The sequence below is a fragment of the Calidris pugnax genome, unplaced genomic scaffold (genome assembly GCF_001431845.1).
Source record: "Calidris pugnax isolate Ruff unplaced genomic scaffold, ASM143184v1 scaffold54, whole genome shotgun sequence".
In the NCBI taxonomy this organism is placed as follows: domain Eukaryota; kingdom Metazoa; phylum Chordata; class Aves; order Charadriiformes; family Scolopacidae; genus Calidris; species Calidris pugnax.
Window position 1 is genome coordinate 2804398 of NW_015090864.1, and position 19590 is coordinate 2823987.

The window sequence follows — 19590 nt, forward strand, 5'->3', positions numbered from 1 at the left end:
TAAAATGCTGGATCCTACTTCATCTGCAACAATGACCACATCACAGTCTCACCAACACCTGATTCTGAAATCTTCAGCCATCCTAGATCCCCACACGATTTGATGTGTCTTGACATACTGTGCATCCCAGCAGCACAAGCCAAATTTTGCCTCTATAGTTAACAGTGGTGGCTCCTGAGAACCACACAGTACGTGCAACACGATGGCCTCAGAAAAGAGGCCTTTCATGTGGTTCATGCTTGTGTCTTTCCCACAACTGTTACTCTAATAAACCAAAGTCCTCAGAAAAGGTTGTTGCTCAGGTTCAGATGAATTTCCCCACATGAATGCCTGCCCAGGACCTGAAGTGACAAGAACTTCTCAGCTATTAACCTTAACAGCCTCATTTTCAGCTCCTTGCTCATATCCTTCCAAGAAGTTAATTTCTCTTCTGTTAATGTATTTCCAGTTACAAAAGAAAACTCAGCTCCACCATTTATATGATTTTTACTTCTCAGGGAGTTCCGGCCCTTATTGCCCACCCTACAGACAGATATGTGTGCAATGGAATAAAGATGTGCAAAGCATTTCCTCTAAGGTAAATGGTCTAAATTGTCATAGCTCTGCTTACTTCTGGATTGTAGTATGACTTCTACAACAAGAAGGGGTATAGCTCTGAAGCCCTTAAAGTGATAACATTAAATTGCAGTAATCTTTTAATTTGGTTTCATTTTCCATGGAGAAATGGAGAGTCAGAAAAGGGGGCAGGTATTTCTGACTGCTTTGGTTTTCCTGCTATTAGAATAAAATATTAACATATCTAAATACTATATGTCTAATACCTACTGAAGAGAGAAAAAAAAGATATTCCTCTGCCATGAGAGCAAATTGTTGTCATGCAGCAGAGACTTGAAAGCAAAATTGGTGGAACCTGTTTTGTGTTGTCCCTTGTGGGTTATTCTGGGTGACTCCAAGATACGTTAACTGTCATTTTTTTGATCCTCAAGATTACGGTGTTCAGAATTTCTACACTACAACTTTGACAACATATATATATATATATATATACTTCAGATTTTAAATTAGGAAAAAAATGCACTGAATAAAAACCACTTCCCCAAAATGCAAGCAATCAGTACTGAAAACAGAATTTTCTCTAAGCTAATGTTATTCATACAAATCCCTGTCACTTTCCTTTTATTTGTTGCTACATTACATTAAACTCAGGATTTCATTCTTCCATAATTTTGATGGTGTTATCTCGCAATGGTTTCTGCTAGCTTGTGCAGATGTTTGGTGTTTGTGTTTTTTTTTCCCAAAGCCATAAACACAACTGGAAGATTGCCACTTTATGTTGCTCATCATCCAAAAGCCTCCCTTTTAAGCAGGGCCACGTAATAGGAGTTGACCTCAGTACAAGATGACCTGCCCCTCCAATATTAATTGTCATCCCCGAGGTGCTATTTCAGATTTCATTAACAGAAATACAGGAAACATCCATGGACACAAAGGGGAAAAGAAGCTGAATTTCCATCTTCGTGTCCTGTAATTAAATATCTGCAGAATTAATGTTGTAACCAATAGGTTACAATGTGAAAATCAAAGCAAAATAAACCGTATCATTTCCGGTCCCCATTTACTCCTTTAATTCAAAGAAAAAGCCCTAAAAGATTAAAAAGCAGATAGTAAACAGCTGGATAAATGGAAAAAATAAGCTCCTATGCAGCGGAGAAAGAATAAGTATGCAATGCAAACGTGAAGGCATCTGTCAGATGAAGATTTATGTGGGACTTCACACTGGTGGTAGAAGATCAGGAAGCACTGCTGCCCATCCCTATCTGTGTTTTTCCAGATCACCCAGCTGTCCTCCCCCAGCTGCCATGCCATGTACTATCAGGACACATACATGGATTTTATGAGTGAGAATAAGTCAGATATTAGGTCATGTACAAAGAAAAGTGAAAAAAAGTCAGAAGGCGGATGCTTGATCATCAGTTCAGTACAACGAACTGATGAAATAACATTGTGTTTCACTCAGGTGTAACTGATGATTTTTTTTTATGGTTTGAGCTGCAAAATAGACAGAATATGGAGCCCAACAAAGTTTTTTCAGGTTAGTTGTAGATTCAGATCTCAGAATGTCTGAAAGCCAGGTGTCTCACAGAGCTCCTCAATCCTGAACAGATCTCCGGGCAGCTCACCAGCACAAGCTTCTCCATAGTGCAACACTGAGATTAACAAAACTTCTCATAACTCATACATCTGTCTTTGACACCATCACAGTAACACTTAACCATATCTTAATATTAAGTGTTTTTATCTTTTCCACACCTTTTAGAGACAGGGCAGTGCAGCTGGGCTTATTTGACACAGAGAGAACTGAGGTGGCTCAAATCAAACACCAATTGCATCAATAAGAACATTTGATCTTCAAGCTCTCATGTTTAATTGACAGTGATCTTGAATTGATAGATATGTGGATTAGCTGTTAGATTTAAAAAAAAAAAAAGAAAAGAAAAAAAAAGAAAGCTGATTAATTTTGTGAGCAGCAGCACAAAGCTTTAGCCATTGATCACATGGATTAGTGTCCCTTAGATGAGCTCCTCTTTGGATGCTCTGCTGTCTAACGAGGCTTGAGTTTATGTTTAATTTCATTTTTGTGTAGGAAATAAACAAAATCTCTGTCTTTGCCTAAACATTCATTAGAAAATTAATTTGTCCAAGAATGAGGTCCTTCTGTCAAATTTAGTTGAAAAACCACCATAGCATTCAGGATTTGGGGGGAGACAGGTGACCTGGAGGAATGGAAAAATAAATACATATGTGTAGATGCAATCACGTTAGTGTATTTTCCTTGGAGTACCAAGGCCCTTCAGCATCTTACAGCCTGTTCTCGCTGATGTTGCCTGCCTGTACGAAATTCCTGACTCTCCCACAACTGCTCTGCAAATGGAGTGTGCAAGGGAATGCCTGCAGCTGTGGTCTGTTACAGAAGGAACAGTAACTCCATCAATCTCGATGTTAAAGCTGTTAGCCTGAAAACAGGCACTGAGATTCAACACTTATTTTAAATTAGCATGGGGTTTGTTCACCAGGTGTTTCTGCATTAGTTCAGACATAACAGACAACACAGGGTGGCCAAAAAGCTTTCAATTTTGCTCATCTGTATTGCTGGAAGAGGTACTAGCTTAGTCTGTAAGTGTACGAGAATTTAGTTTCTATTGCAATGCAAAAATGTCATGTATTTCGTTATGGTTTTTAAATAATGGAGCAAATTATCTTAAAACTGGCTAACAGAGATATAATAACCAAAAACAGCTCAGCCAGAGGGCCACAAGAAAAAAGAACATTTTAATATTTGTGAGGAAGTAAACACAAATTTATACCCTTGAGCTTCAGCATTATCTCTAATCTTATCCAATATTGCGTTATCAGTTATCTGGCAAGCTCTTAGCAAACTAGAAAGCAAAAATAAAGATCCAAACCAGTTTTGCGTCAAAATATGTAACATGCTTAGATGTGCCTATCAGGTATGAATAATAATAATAAAAAAATATTTCTCTCTACTTCCCTTCCCAAATCTGCAAATACCAGTAGCTCAAATTATTGACAAACTGTTGTAGGATTCTTCAAACAACCAAATCACCAGCCTGTATTTAGCCTAAATAACCCCTGAATAACACACTTTGGCTGCAGATGCTGAATCAGAGTGAGATTGTGGTACCAAAAACCACTTGAGTACACAGAAGCCAAAGTGTTTTCTTTTTCCCCCTAAAACTCTTAGAGAATTAATGGGAATTTTACACTCCAAAAGAAGCCTATTGAGGAATGTTTGACAGAAAAGGACGTTGCATAAATGTGTCATTGGGCAGGCCAGGAACAGTAAAAAAAATTGTCACTTTGCAATCTTCAACAGAACTTTTCAGCACAAATGTACATATTTATAAAGTATATTCGAATAGTGAGCACAGCCACTGAGAGCATACAAAGGCTGGGATGCCATTAAACCCACCAACTGACACAAATGAAGTCTGGCTGAAAGATGGGCATTGAGACTATTTTCCCTCAGTAAACAACATATTGATTAAGTTTACAGTCTAAACTGTATTGATAGGAGAAAAAAAAAAAAAAAAAAAAAAAAAAAAAAAAAAAAAAGAAAGGAACTGTCATTTGTTCCTCTTTAAAAAGGGGGAGGAGAGTTATAAAGTGCTTCCTTTCCGTATTGTGTCTTGTTTGAGGACAATATTTATTTAGCAATTTTATTTTGTACCAAAAAAGGGGAAAAAGTGGTTGAAATTCAGATTAAATCCTTTAAACTTTACCAGAAAGAATAATTATATCAAAGTACTACAAAATATTTTTTAAATGTTATTATTAGACATTTTATATATATATATAAATAAACATTATTATGTGGGGAAAATATTTTTGCACCTCTCTTAACAGTGGATCTTCTTTCATTTATTTAAAGATCCTGAACTATTTAATGGCATGTATTTTTTATTTTCCTTTACTACAGACACAATGATCCATGGACATCTGTCCTCATCCATACAAGGACACACATTCAATACTCGTTTTTAGAAATGTTGTTCCAGGAAAGGTAGTAAACAACATTCGTGCTAACCTTACAAACCTCCCTATGAAGATGAGTCCCAAGATGTTTACAATGCAAGACAATCAATTGGCAACAATGACTTACTGTCATCTATTCGTCATCCACATGACATTCATAAAAGAGAACGTACTGCTCAATAAAGATGAGGTTTCTAAAAAATAAAGAAACCAAAGTCTAGTCTAAGCTACTTTTTGATGACTCTAGTGAGGAGAGAACAATGGGCTTTAGGATGGGTTATAGCAATAGCTAGAGGTGTCTGCCCCTTGCCACTGACTATAGAAGCATCATTAGCATATATTAATATAGGTCAATATCTTAATCTAGACATCCAGCATTTAGATGGCTAAATATTGGCCTACATACATTTCCTGACATCAGTTAGGTACACAACTCAGTTCTAACATGCACAGAAATACAGCAGCAGGTCCCATTCACTAGGAAAGTGATCTCCATTTGGGGGACAACTAGTGTTATGTGGCAAGGAATAAACATATCACAGAGATGACCATATTTTAGTATAGAAGGGCACTAATATCTCCAAAATCCTCACTTCCAAGTGATTTACACATGGGAAAAAAAAAAAAAAATGTGAGAGAAACCCAATTTTCTTTTCAGGAGCATGAGCACAAGCTAGCCTGGAGTGAGTTATTCACCCCTCATCCAGAGAAACAAAGAGGGTTTTGTTGAGTTGGGTTGTGTGCCCTTGGGTACTGCAATGACAGCAACACTTAGGCTTTATGGTTGGCAGTGGTTTTTAATGGGCCTCATAGATTTTGATTAAATATCCGTGTCTCTATTGCTTGAAAAAGAAGCCCTAGAAGCCGCCTTAAGCACCATACGCTGCCTTGCGTTTGCTTCCAACGCTATGGCTGTTGCATAGACAACCTCTGGACAGTTCATTTGGAGGGTTTTGTGGTGTGTAACCCTGGGGCAAACACTGATCCTGTATGTTCCTCCAGGCAGGCTTACAGCATAGCTACTTGATCCTTAGGAAGGCTCCTATTCTTGCCATAGGATGTACATTCACTTTGAGAAGCAGTGAAGTTTAATTCACAGATTGAGTACAAACTATTTATTATAAGCCATGGTGAGAGGGGCAGGAGGGCACATTAAAGACTAAATCCTTAACAGTCTAGTCATGTAAATGTAGCTCCTTTTTCATATTCTTTTCCTCTCTTCCTGCTCTTTTGCTTCCATTTCCCCCTTCCTTTTAACGTAGCTTTTGTTCTGCATCGCAGCTATCTCTTCAAGCTGAATTCACACTAAATCTTAAGCTGCTGACTCAGCAAACCCAAGGAAGAACAGGCCAGCAGCACATTTGCTAGAGACTTGAATAATATCCCTCCAGGTGCTAGATATTAATAGCTGAGCAACATCAAAAATCATTGATTCCGATTTTATTTTTTTTTTACAGGCTCCTTTTCTAAGAGATCTTTTTTTATTTTCCAATTTGTGATTTGACTGCTCATCCAACACTCCTCCAAGCTCATGAATACAAAACCAGCAGGGAAAAGAATCATATTAATGTCTTTAAATCAGTGTTGTCATCATATTATTTGCCTGTCACAGAAATTATTACTACTACCAGAGGGCAAAAGAGTGAACACATTCATGTAGGGCAACCATTTGCTGCTTTGTAACCTGCTGCCATGCATTTCTAAGACCTAAATAACTTGCCTGCCTAAATAAGGAAAGTTGCATGTAGATATTTGTGTTTGTGCATAGCACCGTGAACCACACGTTGGTAGAACATGCGTATTTCTAGACTTTCTTTTTTGGGTGTCATTCATGTTTTGTGCAAATAAGCTTCATAAGCTTAAAAAACATTTTGACCAAGTGTATCTTTCTTCAGCTTCTGCAATAACCATACAGACTTTCTTTTTTGGTGTCATTCATGTTTCATGCAAATAAGCTTGAAAACATTTTGACCAAAAGTATCTTTCTTCAGCTTCTGCAATAACCATAACTGACACCCGAGGTGCCCACTGTGAAATTATGAGTGCCAGTGTACTAGACAGAGCACCAACACAACATCAAGGTCTCCCACAAGCTTCAGGCGTCTTAGACAGGAGTTTCAACATGCTGGGCTTTCTCAGAAAAACCCAGGGACTCATAGACATCTCAAGTGGAGCTATACCTTGAGACATACATCACTCTGTCACTCTCTGTAAGTACCTATCCACCTAGCTGGCAGGATAAGGACCATCTGGAACCTAGGATCCTAATTTTTGTGCCTCTGAAAGGTACTTGAAGTTGGTTGGTATCAGGGACACTGTCATTGATTGCTTTGCAACACAGATTTTTTCAGATGCTTTTTGTGATAGACCTTACCAGAAATTCTGAACCTTCTCTCTGAAACTCTCTTACCCAATATTACACATCCTGAGCCTTTTTTTTTCCTTTTCTAAACAAGGCATAGGCTTTTAAGAGGTTGTTATATTCTGCTGATTGTCTCCAGCACCATCTCTTTATATTGAAAAGGAAATGCTATAGCAGCAGTAACATCTTGGCTAGCTGAGTTTTTTCCCCTCTGGAGAACATTCCTAGCAGTTCCCCAGCTATATTTGTACATAATTTTATTTGCATTACATAAGTAACAGCAAAGTCCCATGCAACTGTGCGTTATGTTAGAGACAGTTGCAATCCTACAGAGAACTTGACTTCTCTAATAGGGTTATGAAATGGTACAAATCATAAGGCGGATAAACTCATTAAAAGCTGTCTCATTAAGTCCTGCATGGAAAAAATAGGTTGCTTAAAGAACAGGGACCAACACAAGCATCTATGTTTGTGCCTGATATTCTCACGTTTGGGCTGCAGCAGAAAATGGATGCTCTAACAAACGTAGCAGGGTTGAAGAGAAACTAGTAGAATAGTGTGTCTGAATACACTGTCTCTCATCTTTGAAAAATGACAGGGACTGAAATGTAGATGATCCTATTTGAACATAGCCTGGCACTGGAAGTGACAGCTAGAAATGAATAATGGAGGCTACAGACAGCTGTCTGCTCTGTAGACTATAAGACACCCTTAAAAGATTGAGAAATATTACCCCTTTCAGTAAACAGGGTCTGATCAAACACATCTAGTTCTTCTCTTCACCCTTAGTGAATTGCTTAAACGTAATCAGATCGAGGTTCCATTCTCTGATCTGTGAGATGCTGCCTGCACATCCTAATCTGTATTTGCCCATCTGACCCTCACACAGTGATCACACTTCAATGTTGGTAAACAAGAGGCATCACTTACACCTTTCCTTTTCATTTCTCTATTTTTGTTTGTTTTTTCTTTTTTTCTTTTTTTTTTCTTTTTTTAAGGAAGTCAATGAACGTATGTTTGCCAGCTAATGAAACACTACAAAGAATGTCTTACCATTTGAAACATTTAAGCTTAGGAGTAGGAAAAACACACCCAGAAGAAATTCCAAGTATTAGCTGAAAAAATACATCTGATTGAATTATTACAGACAGTTAGAACACCTGCATTGCAGTTACATTTAAAATTCAGTTCATATACTAAGCCAACTTTGTGAGTCATGAATTTCATTGTTTCTCAAGTACATTTGGAACCAGACAAAGGAACGGTGGTATAGGATCCTATCTCCTCAATAATTTTATGATGACTTTTCTTAATATTTCCAATAAAAAAATGAAGCCCACTGTAATCGGAGGTGAATGGAATGAGAAATCAATCAAAATGGCAGTCAAAGTGAATTCAGAAGAAAAAAAAATGGTAGGATAAAGAAAATTGATGTTCAAATGAAAAGAGAAGATGTTCAGACAAAACAAAAAAAAAAAAGAATGAGAGAGATTGAAAAGAAGTAGCTAGCTAATAACAACAACAACAAAAAGACTAAAACCAGCTAAAATAGTTATACAGATATTTAAAGCTAGGAAAGCATTTTAAATGGGAAAAAAAATAAAGTTCAAGAATTCCTCTAAAAGATCTACCAAGTTATCACGCATCTGGATCCTGCCTTCAGTCCCAAGTGATTAATAAGAAGGTGGAATGCCTTTGTGACAGGCAAATACAGAATAGGCTGTTTAAACACATGAAAAATCTAACCATGCTAGTCTCTGATAGTTAGAGTTGGCTTAAAATCCTAAATTGGAGTTATATATTAGCATATTATTTTCGTATTGTCTGGTATGAGTCCATACTTGAGGTCCCCCAGAATTTTCCATTAATGCATTTTGTCCTTTTTTTGTCTTTTCATAACCTGTTTATGAATGTGGACATTTTCTGTGGGTAAAGTGGGCTATCTATTGTTGAAGCCAAAAAATTGCATATCCAGGCAGATGTACAAGTTCACGAACTATTGGACCCCACTGACTGCAAGAACTGGAGGCAAGGGCCACAAAAAGGAGATCAATCCCAACTGCTGAGAACAGGAGCTCTCCTGGAGAGCAATTGGAGATTTCTTCAACAGTGTTAGTTGTGTTTAGAGGAAAGCAATGTAAAAGAAGATTTTTTTTTTCCAGGCACTTCTTGGAGGCTTGTATGAAATTTAAATTTAATCACATCCACTCCCTCAGCAGAAAATCTGAAAATCTGCATGACAGAAAAGTACCAATTTGAGGACACCATCTCAGCACATTAGAGGTGGTTTGAGGGGAAAGTCTGTGTCCCAATGGAGACAAAATGTGTTAGCACAAGCATTACAAAGAAGTCCCAGCAAGCGAGGAAGCATAAGTAACATTATACCATTCCTGAGCTCCATTCTCTAAAACGAAACTTTAGGGAGGTAATAAAGAATTAATACGATACACAAATTATGGCACAATCTCCATCATAGGCATAAGTGTCTTCACTGACCAAAGAAATGTGTGTGCATATACCCAAGTTCATGTGTGTAAAATTGTTAATTTTAGTACCCGAGTTCTTGCAAGAGACTATAATAAAACCTTGCACTCATAAACAAGCTCATAAGCATTGCAGAAACCGCATATATAAAAACATATTTGTTCTTATTAGCTCTAGTTTGCTTCACAGTATTTCATTAGAGAGCTGTTCTTTCCAAAAGCTGGAGCTGATCGGTAATTATCCGGCTCAGCGATCACAGTTATGTCCTGAAATGCTAGGAATTGGAAACTTGCTGTCCTTCTACATTTGCCAGGAAGGTCATCCATCTGAAAGCTCAAGAGATATGTTCAGTCACATTTATTTCCCTTTAATTAAAAACTGTTCACCTCTAAATAAGAAGACACCTTTTGGCTGTCTCAAGCTGAACACCAAAAATCTTGGTCGTTTAAAAAACTGTCTTTTGCCTTTCCATTCATAAGGCTGTTTAATTAATTTTGCTCGAGTCTGAAAAATATGTTTGGGTATATCCAGGAAGTCAGCAGCTCTACAAATCTACATTCCAGTTTCACCTGCTGTAAAATACATCCCACCAGCACTTATAGATGAGGAAACACTGAAGCTGTCCTAGGCGGAGCTGTAGGATGGGATCTCCTAAGAGACTGAGACATGACAGTTGACATTTCTGGGTCTCAGAATGGAAGCAACAAAGTGCATTTATGTAATCTAATGTATGTCCAAAAACACAGCAGCTGAATTTGAGCTAATCTCCTTTTATAGTCAAGAAGGCAGGAATTTCATACTAACATAAGCATCTAAAAGAGGTTAAACGCTGAGGACTTTTTCCTCCCCATTAGCTTAGAGAAAGTCGAGTGCAACTACTTCAGAGATAGAGTATAAAATTAAAAATACTCACTTTGTACATAAATAACACTTTCTCCCTGACCAGAAAATCTAGGCAATAGTCAGAAGAGTCACGCACTAGAAAGAAATTCAAAGACTAGATATTTGCATGATAACAGACTATTATCTGGAAGAACACAAGTCCCAGTTCAAATTCTATTCTACAGAATTTAGCCGAATAATGGTACATTTCAGATATGTAGTTAATTAAAGTGGTCTTTAAATAAGACCTAAGAAGAAAGAAAGTATTTTTTGGTGTGCCAAAATAAAGATGAGCCCTGTATGCTGACCACTACGCATTGGAAAAGACAGATCACACAATCAGTGCATAAGAAAAGAACTCTGTAAAAACTGCTAAAAAATACCCTGGTAACACATTAAATCATTCTTATTTAAAAATAAAAGCAAATTATATGTCAAGAATTCTTTAAAATACGTGTCTATTAAAGTGCAGTAACATGAGAATATCTGTATATATTAAGCAATTGTAAAGCATTTGGCGATTTAGACTAGTGCTGTTTGCCACAGTGTCTTTTTGGGCAATGCTTCTTGTGAAGTGATGTAAATCACAGTTATGATCAATGGTCTCACAAAAAACGGAGTTGAAATGCAAGATGAGTTTATTTTGGGGGTTATATACTGTGTTCCCCACGTTTATCAAGTGAAAAAGCATGCTTTATTCAGCAGTCTTATGGCTGTTATGTGAGGCTGGACACAGCCACAATGCATAGAGGGACAATGGGCAGGAATAGAGGAACAATCCCCAGACACGTGTTAAGACTGAGTGATTCATGGCATAACATGTTAGTTAGTAACTAAAGACTTATGGTGAAAATAAATCCCTCTAATCTTCATATGGAATCCAAGATCTTCAAAAAAGGGATGTATATTTAGAGACCCACTTGTATGGGTTCTTAAAATTGGCCTTCTGAGCATGGGGGCATGCAAAAGCACTGGCTGAAGTATTTCAAGGCTTAGGTTTCACGGGGCTGATGGAAATCTCTAATTTTATCCTCTCTGCCTGGAAAAAAAAAATCTTAAACTAGTGGATTTGAAGCAGGAGCCTCAGTATTTTTATTTAACTATTACTTTATTTTATTTTCTTTTTAATCTCAGATACAAACAGCAAACAAATCCCTCCAAGGAATTGACTTGCCCTTCTACAGAATGAGAATTGATCACAGTTCTATTGCATCCACAAAAGAGATCGGAAAAGTCTTAACATAACCTATGGGGCCACAGAGAAAAAGCCAAAATCAGTGTCAGCAACAGATCCTTCACTCTTAGCAAGTGCTGGCCTTGAGAATATGAAATTATATCAGTAACAGGTAAAAAAAAAGTCTTTCCTTACCATGGGAAGCATCATGAGAGTGAAGAAGCAGATCTTCCAATTGATGGCCATCTTCTCTCTTAATTTTGAATTTTAGTCAAGTTATGCTTGTTAACAGTATTACTAGGGCTGAAGCTCAGGCTCTCTGCAGATCTTTTGGTGGAGGTCTTCACGTCAATGCTCAGATCTCTGCAATGAAACGGGAAAATTATTACAAATACAGAAATCAGGAAGAAAATGAAAAGAAATGGACAAAAAATAGAGAACCCACCACTTGAGCTGTGAATTGTACATATTAGACAACAACCACATTTGTGTGCATTGCAGCTGTTACAGATAGTCTTGGATATATAATTTAAAGCCAAAGGACATGTCTGCATGATCAGTACCTTGTATTGCAGAAGCTACTGAAACAGGTTCTGTAGCTGCAAAGACCTGAATTGTATCCAAAGGAAAAGGTAGGATGGATTATTTTGAACCAGAAAAACAGACCTTTCTGTCTGCTTCATGATTTGACCTCCATGATTATCAATAGTGTCTCAAAAGCACAACTGCCTGGGGCTTTTTTAGGACCCTATATGACATGAGGTTTTACTCCCAGAGATTACTTATCCAGATAACAAAATCTGTGACCAGAGTTGTTAATAATCTGATAGCTTTTTTGAGAACTCAGTAATAGATGTGCAAAAGAATGAATTGTACTGTCAGACTAAAGATTCATCCGTGACATAAGACAGGACTGACTTATATGGATGACAGTTCATGTGTATCTTCCATTACTTCATCTCTGCCAAGGAGCTACACAGGTGGTTAGGACATCAACAGAATTGCATACCTGACATTAGCTCCACCTTTGTACCTCCTGCCATAACCCAGTATTTAAAAATTCCCACTGGCTACAAATCACAATGATTCTTAAAAACGTTTTTCATTCAAGAGAACCTACCTGCGTATATCAAGCGTATATTGGAAAAACTTAAAATATCAGAGGGAATGTGAGGAAATATAACAAAGGAGAAAACACTGAAAAGAAAACAGACCAAAGACAGAAAGTAAACAAAAGAATGACAAAGGCAAATGTAAAAGAACTTTAATGATTAGGGGACACTGAATTTTTATATTGACTTCAACCTGCTACCAAGATATCAGCATTTAGAATGAAGAGAGTCTTCCAATTAAAAAATAAAAAAGGAAAATTAAGCTCTCCAGACTTTTGTCTTCTCTATCCAAACCCTGACTAAATGGAGAACAATGATTCATAAAATTCCCTTTAAACTGATCTGCTTTCTTCCATCCTCACTCGATCAGTCACTCTTGCTCTACTCTGGTACCGAATTTAATTACTTAACTATATTTCTGATGGTTTATCAAATAATGAGGGACTGGTAAGATCTCAGCTGAGGAGGACAGCAAACATCTGTGATGACATTCAGCAGTGAGGAGCTGGAAAAGGAAAATCACTCCATTAACAGAAGCGATAGAAAGCCAGACAGGCGCATTAGCAGACATTGGATTTGAAATTATTTCTTGATAATTTGCACTCCTGCATGCAGGCCAGTCCAGAAAGTCCAGAGAGTGATATGGAGACTGAACTCCATCCTTGGATTCTGCCACTGTAATGCAGATTTAAATACGGTGCAGAAATACAATTTAAATGCAATAGAAGGGTAGGAGATGCTTGAATAAACAGATAGACAGATACCCCTCGGGAAAGTGGGGACATTTAGAATACACACCAATATCTGAAGACCCAGTTTTACTTTAACATGGCATTCACTAGGTTTGATAAGTGGAGAGTGTGTGTTTTCTGTTTTATCTTAGTTTCAAAGGAACTTCTAAAGAGATGACAAGAGCCTCTGCAAACCATTTCATTGCCTTTCTTTCATATTTTGCAGACAAAGTAAAAGAATCGACTTCATTTTTGCCTTCAAGGTAGTCATGGAAACCTGCATCAAAAATTGGGATGAGGCCTTCATATCGTCCACAGAGACTCAAGTGTTTATTAGGTAATAACAACTACCAGTTCCGTGAACTTATGCACCAGATCTGCAGCAGAACCCATATATATTGTTTAGCAGCTCCTAGCATGTATGATATACAGAGTTCCAGAGTCCACCTATTACCAATAAAAGGTGAGTTTTCTCATAACAGCTACTATCTGTTCTGTTTTCATAGAAGGATGAACTTAAAACTATGGGCAATAAAGCATTTCCGTTTCCATTCAGTATTGGGAAAAGAAAGAAATATATGAATATGGCATTGGGAAGGGAAGGGAAGCTTGAATTATCATATTGTCTTCTGATGTCACTGGTAGCCAAATCCTGTAATTTCATTAGTAAATTAGAGATACTTGTGCTTCATGTTATTGTTTTATCTGCATCTGTTACTGCAATTAAAATTAGTGATGTTTGAATAGCCAATAGCATGGGGGTTTCACCTTTCAGTTATGCATACGTTTCGGTTCCCCAATATAACAAAGTCTTCGATTATCTCTGGTGAAAAAGAAGTGTCTGAGAATCTGAAAACCAGTATATTGTTACTAAAATGGAATGAGCTTCAGGGTATTATTTCAAGCACAGCTGAAATACAGGAAGGGAAAAAAAAAAAAAGATACTTATTTTGTTCAGCTAATGACTCAAGAAAGTAATTCATCACCTATGAAGGCGGATTCATTTGTCCACTGTAGACAGTTTCGGTGCCCACAGCAGATTCTTTGTGTTACCTAGTGGAGAATTATAGGTACTTCAAGGGTATGTTGGAAAAACACATTCTGCTGTACATGCCCATTTCTTTTCCCTATCTAAGAAGGGACTCTGGAGTGCTTAGCTGATATGTGGACCATGCTACAGAAGCCTGAAGACTGGTGGGGACAATTTCATCATGAGAAGCCCATAAGTGCCAAGTACAAAATATGATCTCAGGAACCAACAAAAACAGATGGTGAGTCCTTTCGAAGCAGGATATGCCTACTCCCAGGGTGATATAAAAGAATCACTCCTTAACAGAATCAAACCTCACCATATCAGGTAATGGGTGGAATTGTTATACAGCATCTCAGTCAGAGTATCCATGTAGGATGAATGAAAGAAGATTTTTAGTGACCTTCTTTTGAGCTGTTATTGAGATCTCACCAAAAAGAAAGATATAACCTGATCTGCTAGGCTCCTTGATATGGTCCTCTGCAACGTGTGCCACTGGTTTGAAAGGAAAGTAACAAATTTCAAAGCTGACCCACAATTGTTTAGACCAGTTGTAATCAAATTACTTAATTAATCATAATTCAGTGTCTAGTCCAGGCTGCCCACCACATGTAATTGATTATCTATTTTATTTAGGCTCTCAATACCAGGTGTGAAATCCAGTGCATTTTATTATTTCCCTCCTAAAACTTTTGAAATGTAATATGTCAGCTTCATAATTCATATTACATTACAGGGCATGATGAACCTTCTTCATGTCTATATTACAGGGCATGATGAACCTTCTTCATGTCTACTGAGATGCTTGCTAGCAAGAAATAAGCAGAGTTGGGGAAGCAACCCTTCAGTGACCTAGGACGTCACCTAATTTTAGAAACCCAGAAGACACATACTCACATATGAGGTCATCATCAAGTCTCCTTTTGTACAGTCAACAGAGAGAAGTAGACATATGAAGAAAGCAATTTGTCTGACCTATTTTGACTGTACTTTAAACTTTGTACTTCTCTTCCATAAGTGTAGAGGAATTCTTAACAGCTAGCTCCTATGTTGACAGCTACATTCTAGATCTCTACATTTGGAAAGAATAATCCCACCTCCAGACCCTTCTGAAGTATATGGATCAACAATATGAAACCCAAAATAGCAAAGTTTGACCTACAGCAAAGGCTTGAGAAGGAATTACACTATTTAGGATATCAATAAGTTGATGCTGAAATATTTAAAGTAACAGAAAAGCTAAAATAAAATTGAACTGAATGCCTGAGAGCAAGAGCTCTAAAGTTTCCCATAGAAATTAGTCTGTAAAGAGCAACACTATTAAGACAAACAAAAAGAACAACATCATGGCCTTTCTACTGTCTTTAAAATACCACTTACCATTTCCTGATACAGACTAACAAAAAGAACAACATCATGGCCTTTCTACTGTCTTTAAAATACCACTTACCATTTCCTGAAGTTTAAATATTTTGGGTTGTTTTTATTTACTTGCTTTAATCTTTGTAAATTCTCTAAAATTAACATATCTGCATGGATCACAGAAGCTGAGACTTTGGCTCTATCTTCCTTTTAAGAACCAAGAAGACTCTTATTCACTTTTCTCCCCCTGCGTGCTTAGCTGGAAAAGTCCCAAGTATTCTTGTTTCCACACATTTTGTTATCAATGACAAAAAGGTGTTTGAAGGGTAATTACATCATGAGGTCTAAGAGGTGGATTTTCAGAAAGTATTTGCTGCTTCCAGGGACGTCAGCCCTTTTCAGTTCTCCATGAATGTCTTGAGAGCCTCTGGCAGAAATGCCACACTTTTGCCTGAAAGAACTGGCAACCAAAACCTGGATTTTGTCACAATATTGTCAAAAGGGAAGGACGCACTGTGTAGGACATCCAGCCATGGTTCTAACACATGAACTGATGTGGGGGTCACATGCTGCAAAATGTCCATTAATGACAGATGCAATCAGGTAGCCTTTTCTACTCTTCAGTGTTTTCATAGCTCAGGAACATTGTTGCTTTTGACTTCAGGGACAAAATTTAAGAAATTAAAAAAAAAAAATTAAAAGGAGCTGATACAATGCTAGCAGTAATTTTGCATGGAAATAGTTGAAAGAAATATACTCAACTTGCTGCCCCGCTAGGGCATTTTAGTGTTAAAGAGTAACCAAGTCTGTCAGCAATATTCAGTAATAGTCCTTTTTCTATCTAAAAGAATAGGGGTTTTTTCATTTTTTTTTCCTTGCATAGCATGCAGAAAACACCTTTTTTATTTTTACTACAACTCTCTTTTTAAAAAAGAAGAAAAAGGTGTAATTACCAAAAAAAAAAAAAAGGTAAATTGCAGATGCTGTGACTCTCATAAGGAAATGAGATTGCAGGTGTTTGAATGTTTCTACATGAATTAAGATTACCAATTTAATTGACTTCCATGAGGACTTCTGTGGTAAAGAAATCAGAGCAACATGATTTTGCGAGAAAGCATAAGTGATAAGAGGGATTCAGAGAATTGGGGATTGGCAGGGACCTCTGAAGACCATCTAGTCCTACTACCCTGCTCAAAGCAGGGTCACCTAGAGCAGGTAACAGGTTATTCAAAATCCATTTCCAATCAGTTTCTGAATATCTCCAGGTACTGAGACTCCACAAGTTCTATGAGCCTTAATTCCTTCTCTGTAAAACTACATCTCTGCCAGCAGATCCCCAGTCCTGGTGCATAGAGTTACTCCTCTCCAGGTGCAGGATTTTGTATCTCCCTTCCTTGAGCTTGATGAGGTTCTACTCTATTTCCCCAGCCAGTCCAGTTCCCTCTGAATAACAGCACAACCAAACACTTGGGCTATCAACCACTCCTCCCAAATTTGTATAATCTCCAAACTTTAAGAAGGTGCCCTATCATCCTGGTCATTAAAGAAAACACTAACCAGCATTGATCACATTCATATGTTAGACCTTTATAGTTCAGCCCAGTCTACCCAGGATCTTTTTACAGTCAGTGGAGAAATTTCTATATCCTAATGCTGGATGCCTAATTTTGGACAAAGTGAGCTACTGCTTTGAGAGAGTCTATTTTTTCCCCTCTGCTTAGTCAGGCTGACAAGAGCAAACAAAGAAAATTCCACACCAAAGTTTAAGACAACAAAGCACTAATGGCAAGCAAAACAGAGCACTGACTTCCGTCTATGTTATGGCCTTTTCTTACTTGCGGTACTATCTTTATTCCTAATAACTATGTCTAATAACTTCCGTGCATGTTTCACTTCAGCTGTCCCCAATCATAATTTTGGTGGAGGTTTTTTTCCTTTTCCTTTGAGTGGTTTCAATTAAATTGAAATTCCCTGAAGATGTAAGAGTATTTTAATTTGTCCTTACAAAGTACACTTCTTATCATTTCTGTATAACCTGACAGCTCTTGCATTTCCTAGTCTTCTAGCTTGATAGAATTTTCCTCATATTTCAAAAAACCCTCTCAAAACCATTCTAGAACAGATTTTAAGGTGTCACGCAGCCAATTGAAGAAAGATATCCCAATTTACACTCCCTCAAGATCTGGTTCATTTCTTGGTCATCTGCAAATTTCGTTAACATATTGTTCACTTTCAAACCTTACATCGGACTAGACTAGCACAGCTCCTTGTGGCACTCACTATTAATTTTGGGAAAGAATCATATACTCCTACTGCTTTGTTTTCTCTTTGTTTAAGGCTCAGACACACAATACAATTTTTACAGCTTACAAAGGTGTTTTGTCTCAGCTGATATCCAGTAAGTATATATGTCCCTCTTGGTTCTCCTCAAATTCAAGGCAGTATAATCTAGTTTTGGTTCTCTTTCATTGTCAGCAAGCTAAGTTTCATTGGCCTACATTCACTGTATGCAAAGAGCACACACAAGAAGTTACCCCAGGTCAGCAGATGTGTGAAAATATGTTAAATTAAGGTAAATCAGCCATGCTTGAGGTTCTCAGCTCTTCTGATCTCAGCTGATGGCTGCTTTCCTTACAGGTAGAATCTTTCTTCAGTAAGGCCATTATCTAAAACTTTTTGAAAATCCAAATCTACTATGTCCCATTCATTCATAAGTGTGATCAGAAAGCCCAGCCTTTCTTGAGATTTGAAAGTTTATGCCATTTTGGAACATCATGTATAAAACCAACACTTAATTTTTTAAACAAACTCCATATCATGTATAAAACCAACCAACACTTAATTTTTTAAACAAACTCCAGTTAGAATGCCTGGTTTTTATAAGTAATAAAAATTCAGTTGCAGGGAAATATTTATAAACTACCTTGCATTTATGAAACATTAGTAGGCAAAGTGAAAAATGATACGAGAAGTTTTTATCTTCACAGGCAGGTCAATTACCATTTTGAAGCATTTGTGATAGATGCGGTACTCATAGCTAATATGCAACTAATATGGGATCATAAAGTTAATGATATAACAATTCTTCTCTGTATTATGCTGCATCACCCATATAGGTACAATTAAACTTTGAAGGTCACTGACATCCAAAGGATTGTTCTGGATATCTGAGTATTTTGACATTATAATGACTTTGGAACCCTGTTTGTTGGAACAGTTGTTTCAGGCTTTCTGAAAATTCAGATGGGCATGAGTAGATCATTCATCTACAGGTCAAGATTTTCTAGCTTGTCTTTGCAACTACAGCAGCTGTAGACTTAAAGAAATTGGAGACTATAGAATACAATTCATAACTCCCTGTGCACAGGATTGCTTTTTTTCTTGGCAGATTTCCCATATAATGTCACCCATAAAATTAAACCAGAAATTCTTGCCTTGATTGGTATTATTTTCCCTCTTGTATTATCTATCATATTTATTGTGCCCTTACGTTGTTGACTTCCCCAGAAACCTGGTAAAATGGCATGAATTCTTTAATGAAAGACCATGGGTATTCAGTTGCAGGGAAATATTTATAAACTACCTTGCATTTATGAAACATTAGTAGGCAAAGTGAAAAATGATAGGAGAAGTTTTTATCTTCACAGGCAGGTCAATTACCATTTTGAAGCATCTGTGATCTATGCGGTACTTCATGGCTAATATGCAACTAATATGGGATCATAAAGATAACTATGTGCTGTACCATTCCAGCACAGTTTTAAGTGCTGCTTGGCAAGGTCCTTCAAAATCATATCTCCAGAACCAGTAAAATGTGTTCTCTATCTGACATAAGAAAGTTTTACAAGAGCCACTTGATTCATTTGCTTTCCATGCCTGGTGGTCTGCTTTTCCTCCCC

The 19590-nt window shown here is 37.3% G+C and overlaps 1 protein-coding gene across 10 annotated transcripts in view; it reads right to left on the reverse strand.

The window, feature by feature from the left end:
* The window catches only part of ADCYAP1R1 (adenylate cyclase activating polypeptide 1 (pituitary) receptor type I), a 128036-nt gene that overhangs the window by 85843 nt on the left and 22603 nt on the right, over window positions 1-19590 (reverse strand). For all 10 annotated transcript variants that reach the window (XM_014945061.1, XM_014945066.1, XM_014945065.1 and 7 more), the window contains exon 2: window positions 11652-11819. In XM_014945061.1, coding sequence (XP_014800547.1) covers window positions 11652-11702 — 51 coding nt within the window. In that variant the 5' untranslated portion in view covers window positions 11703-11819. The remainder of the gene's footprint in view (window positions 1-11651; window positions 11820-19590) is intronic.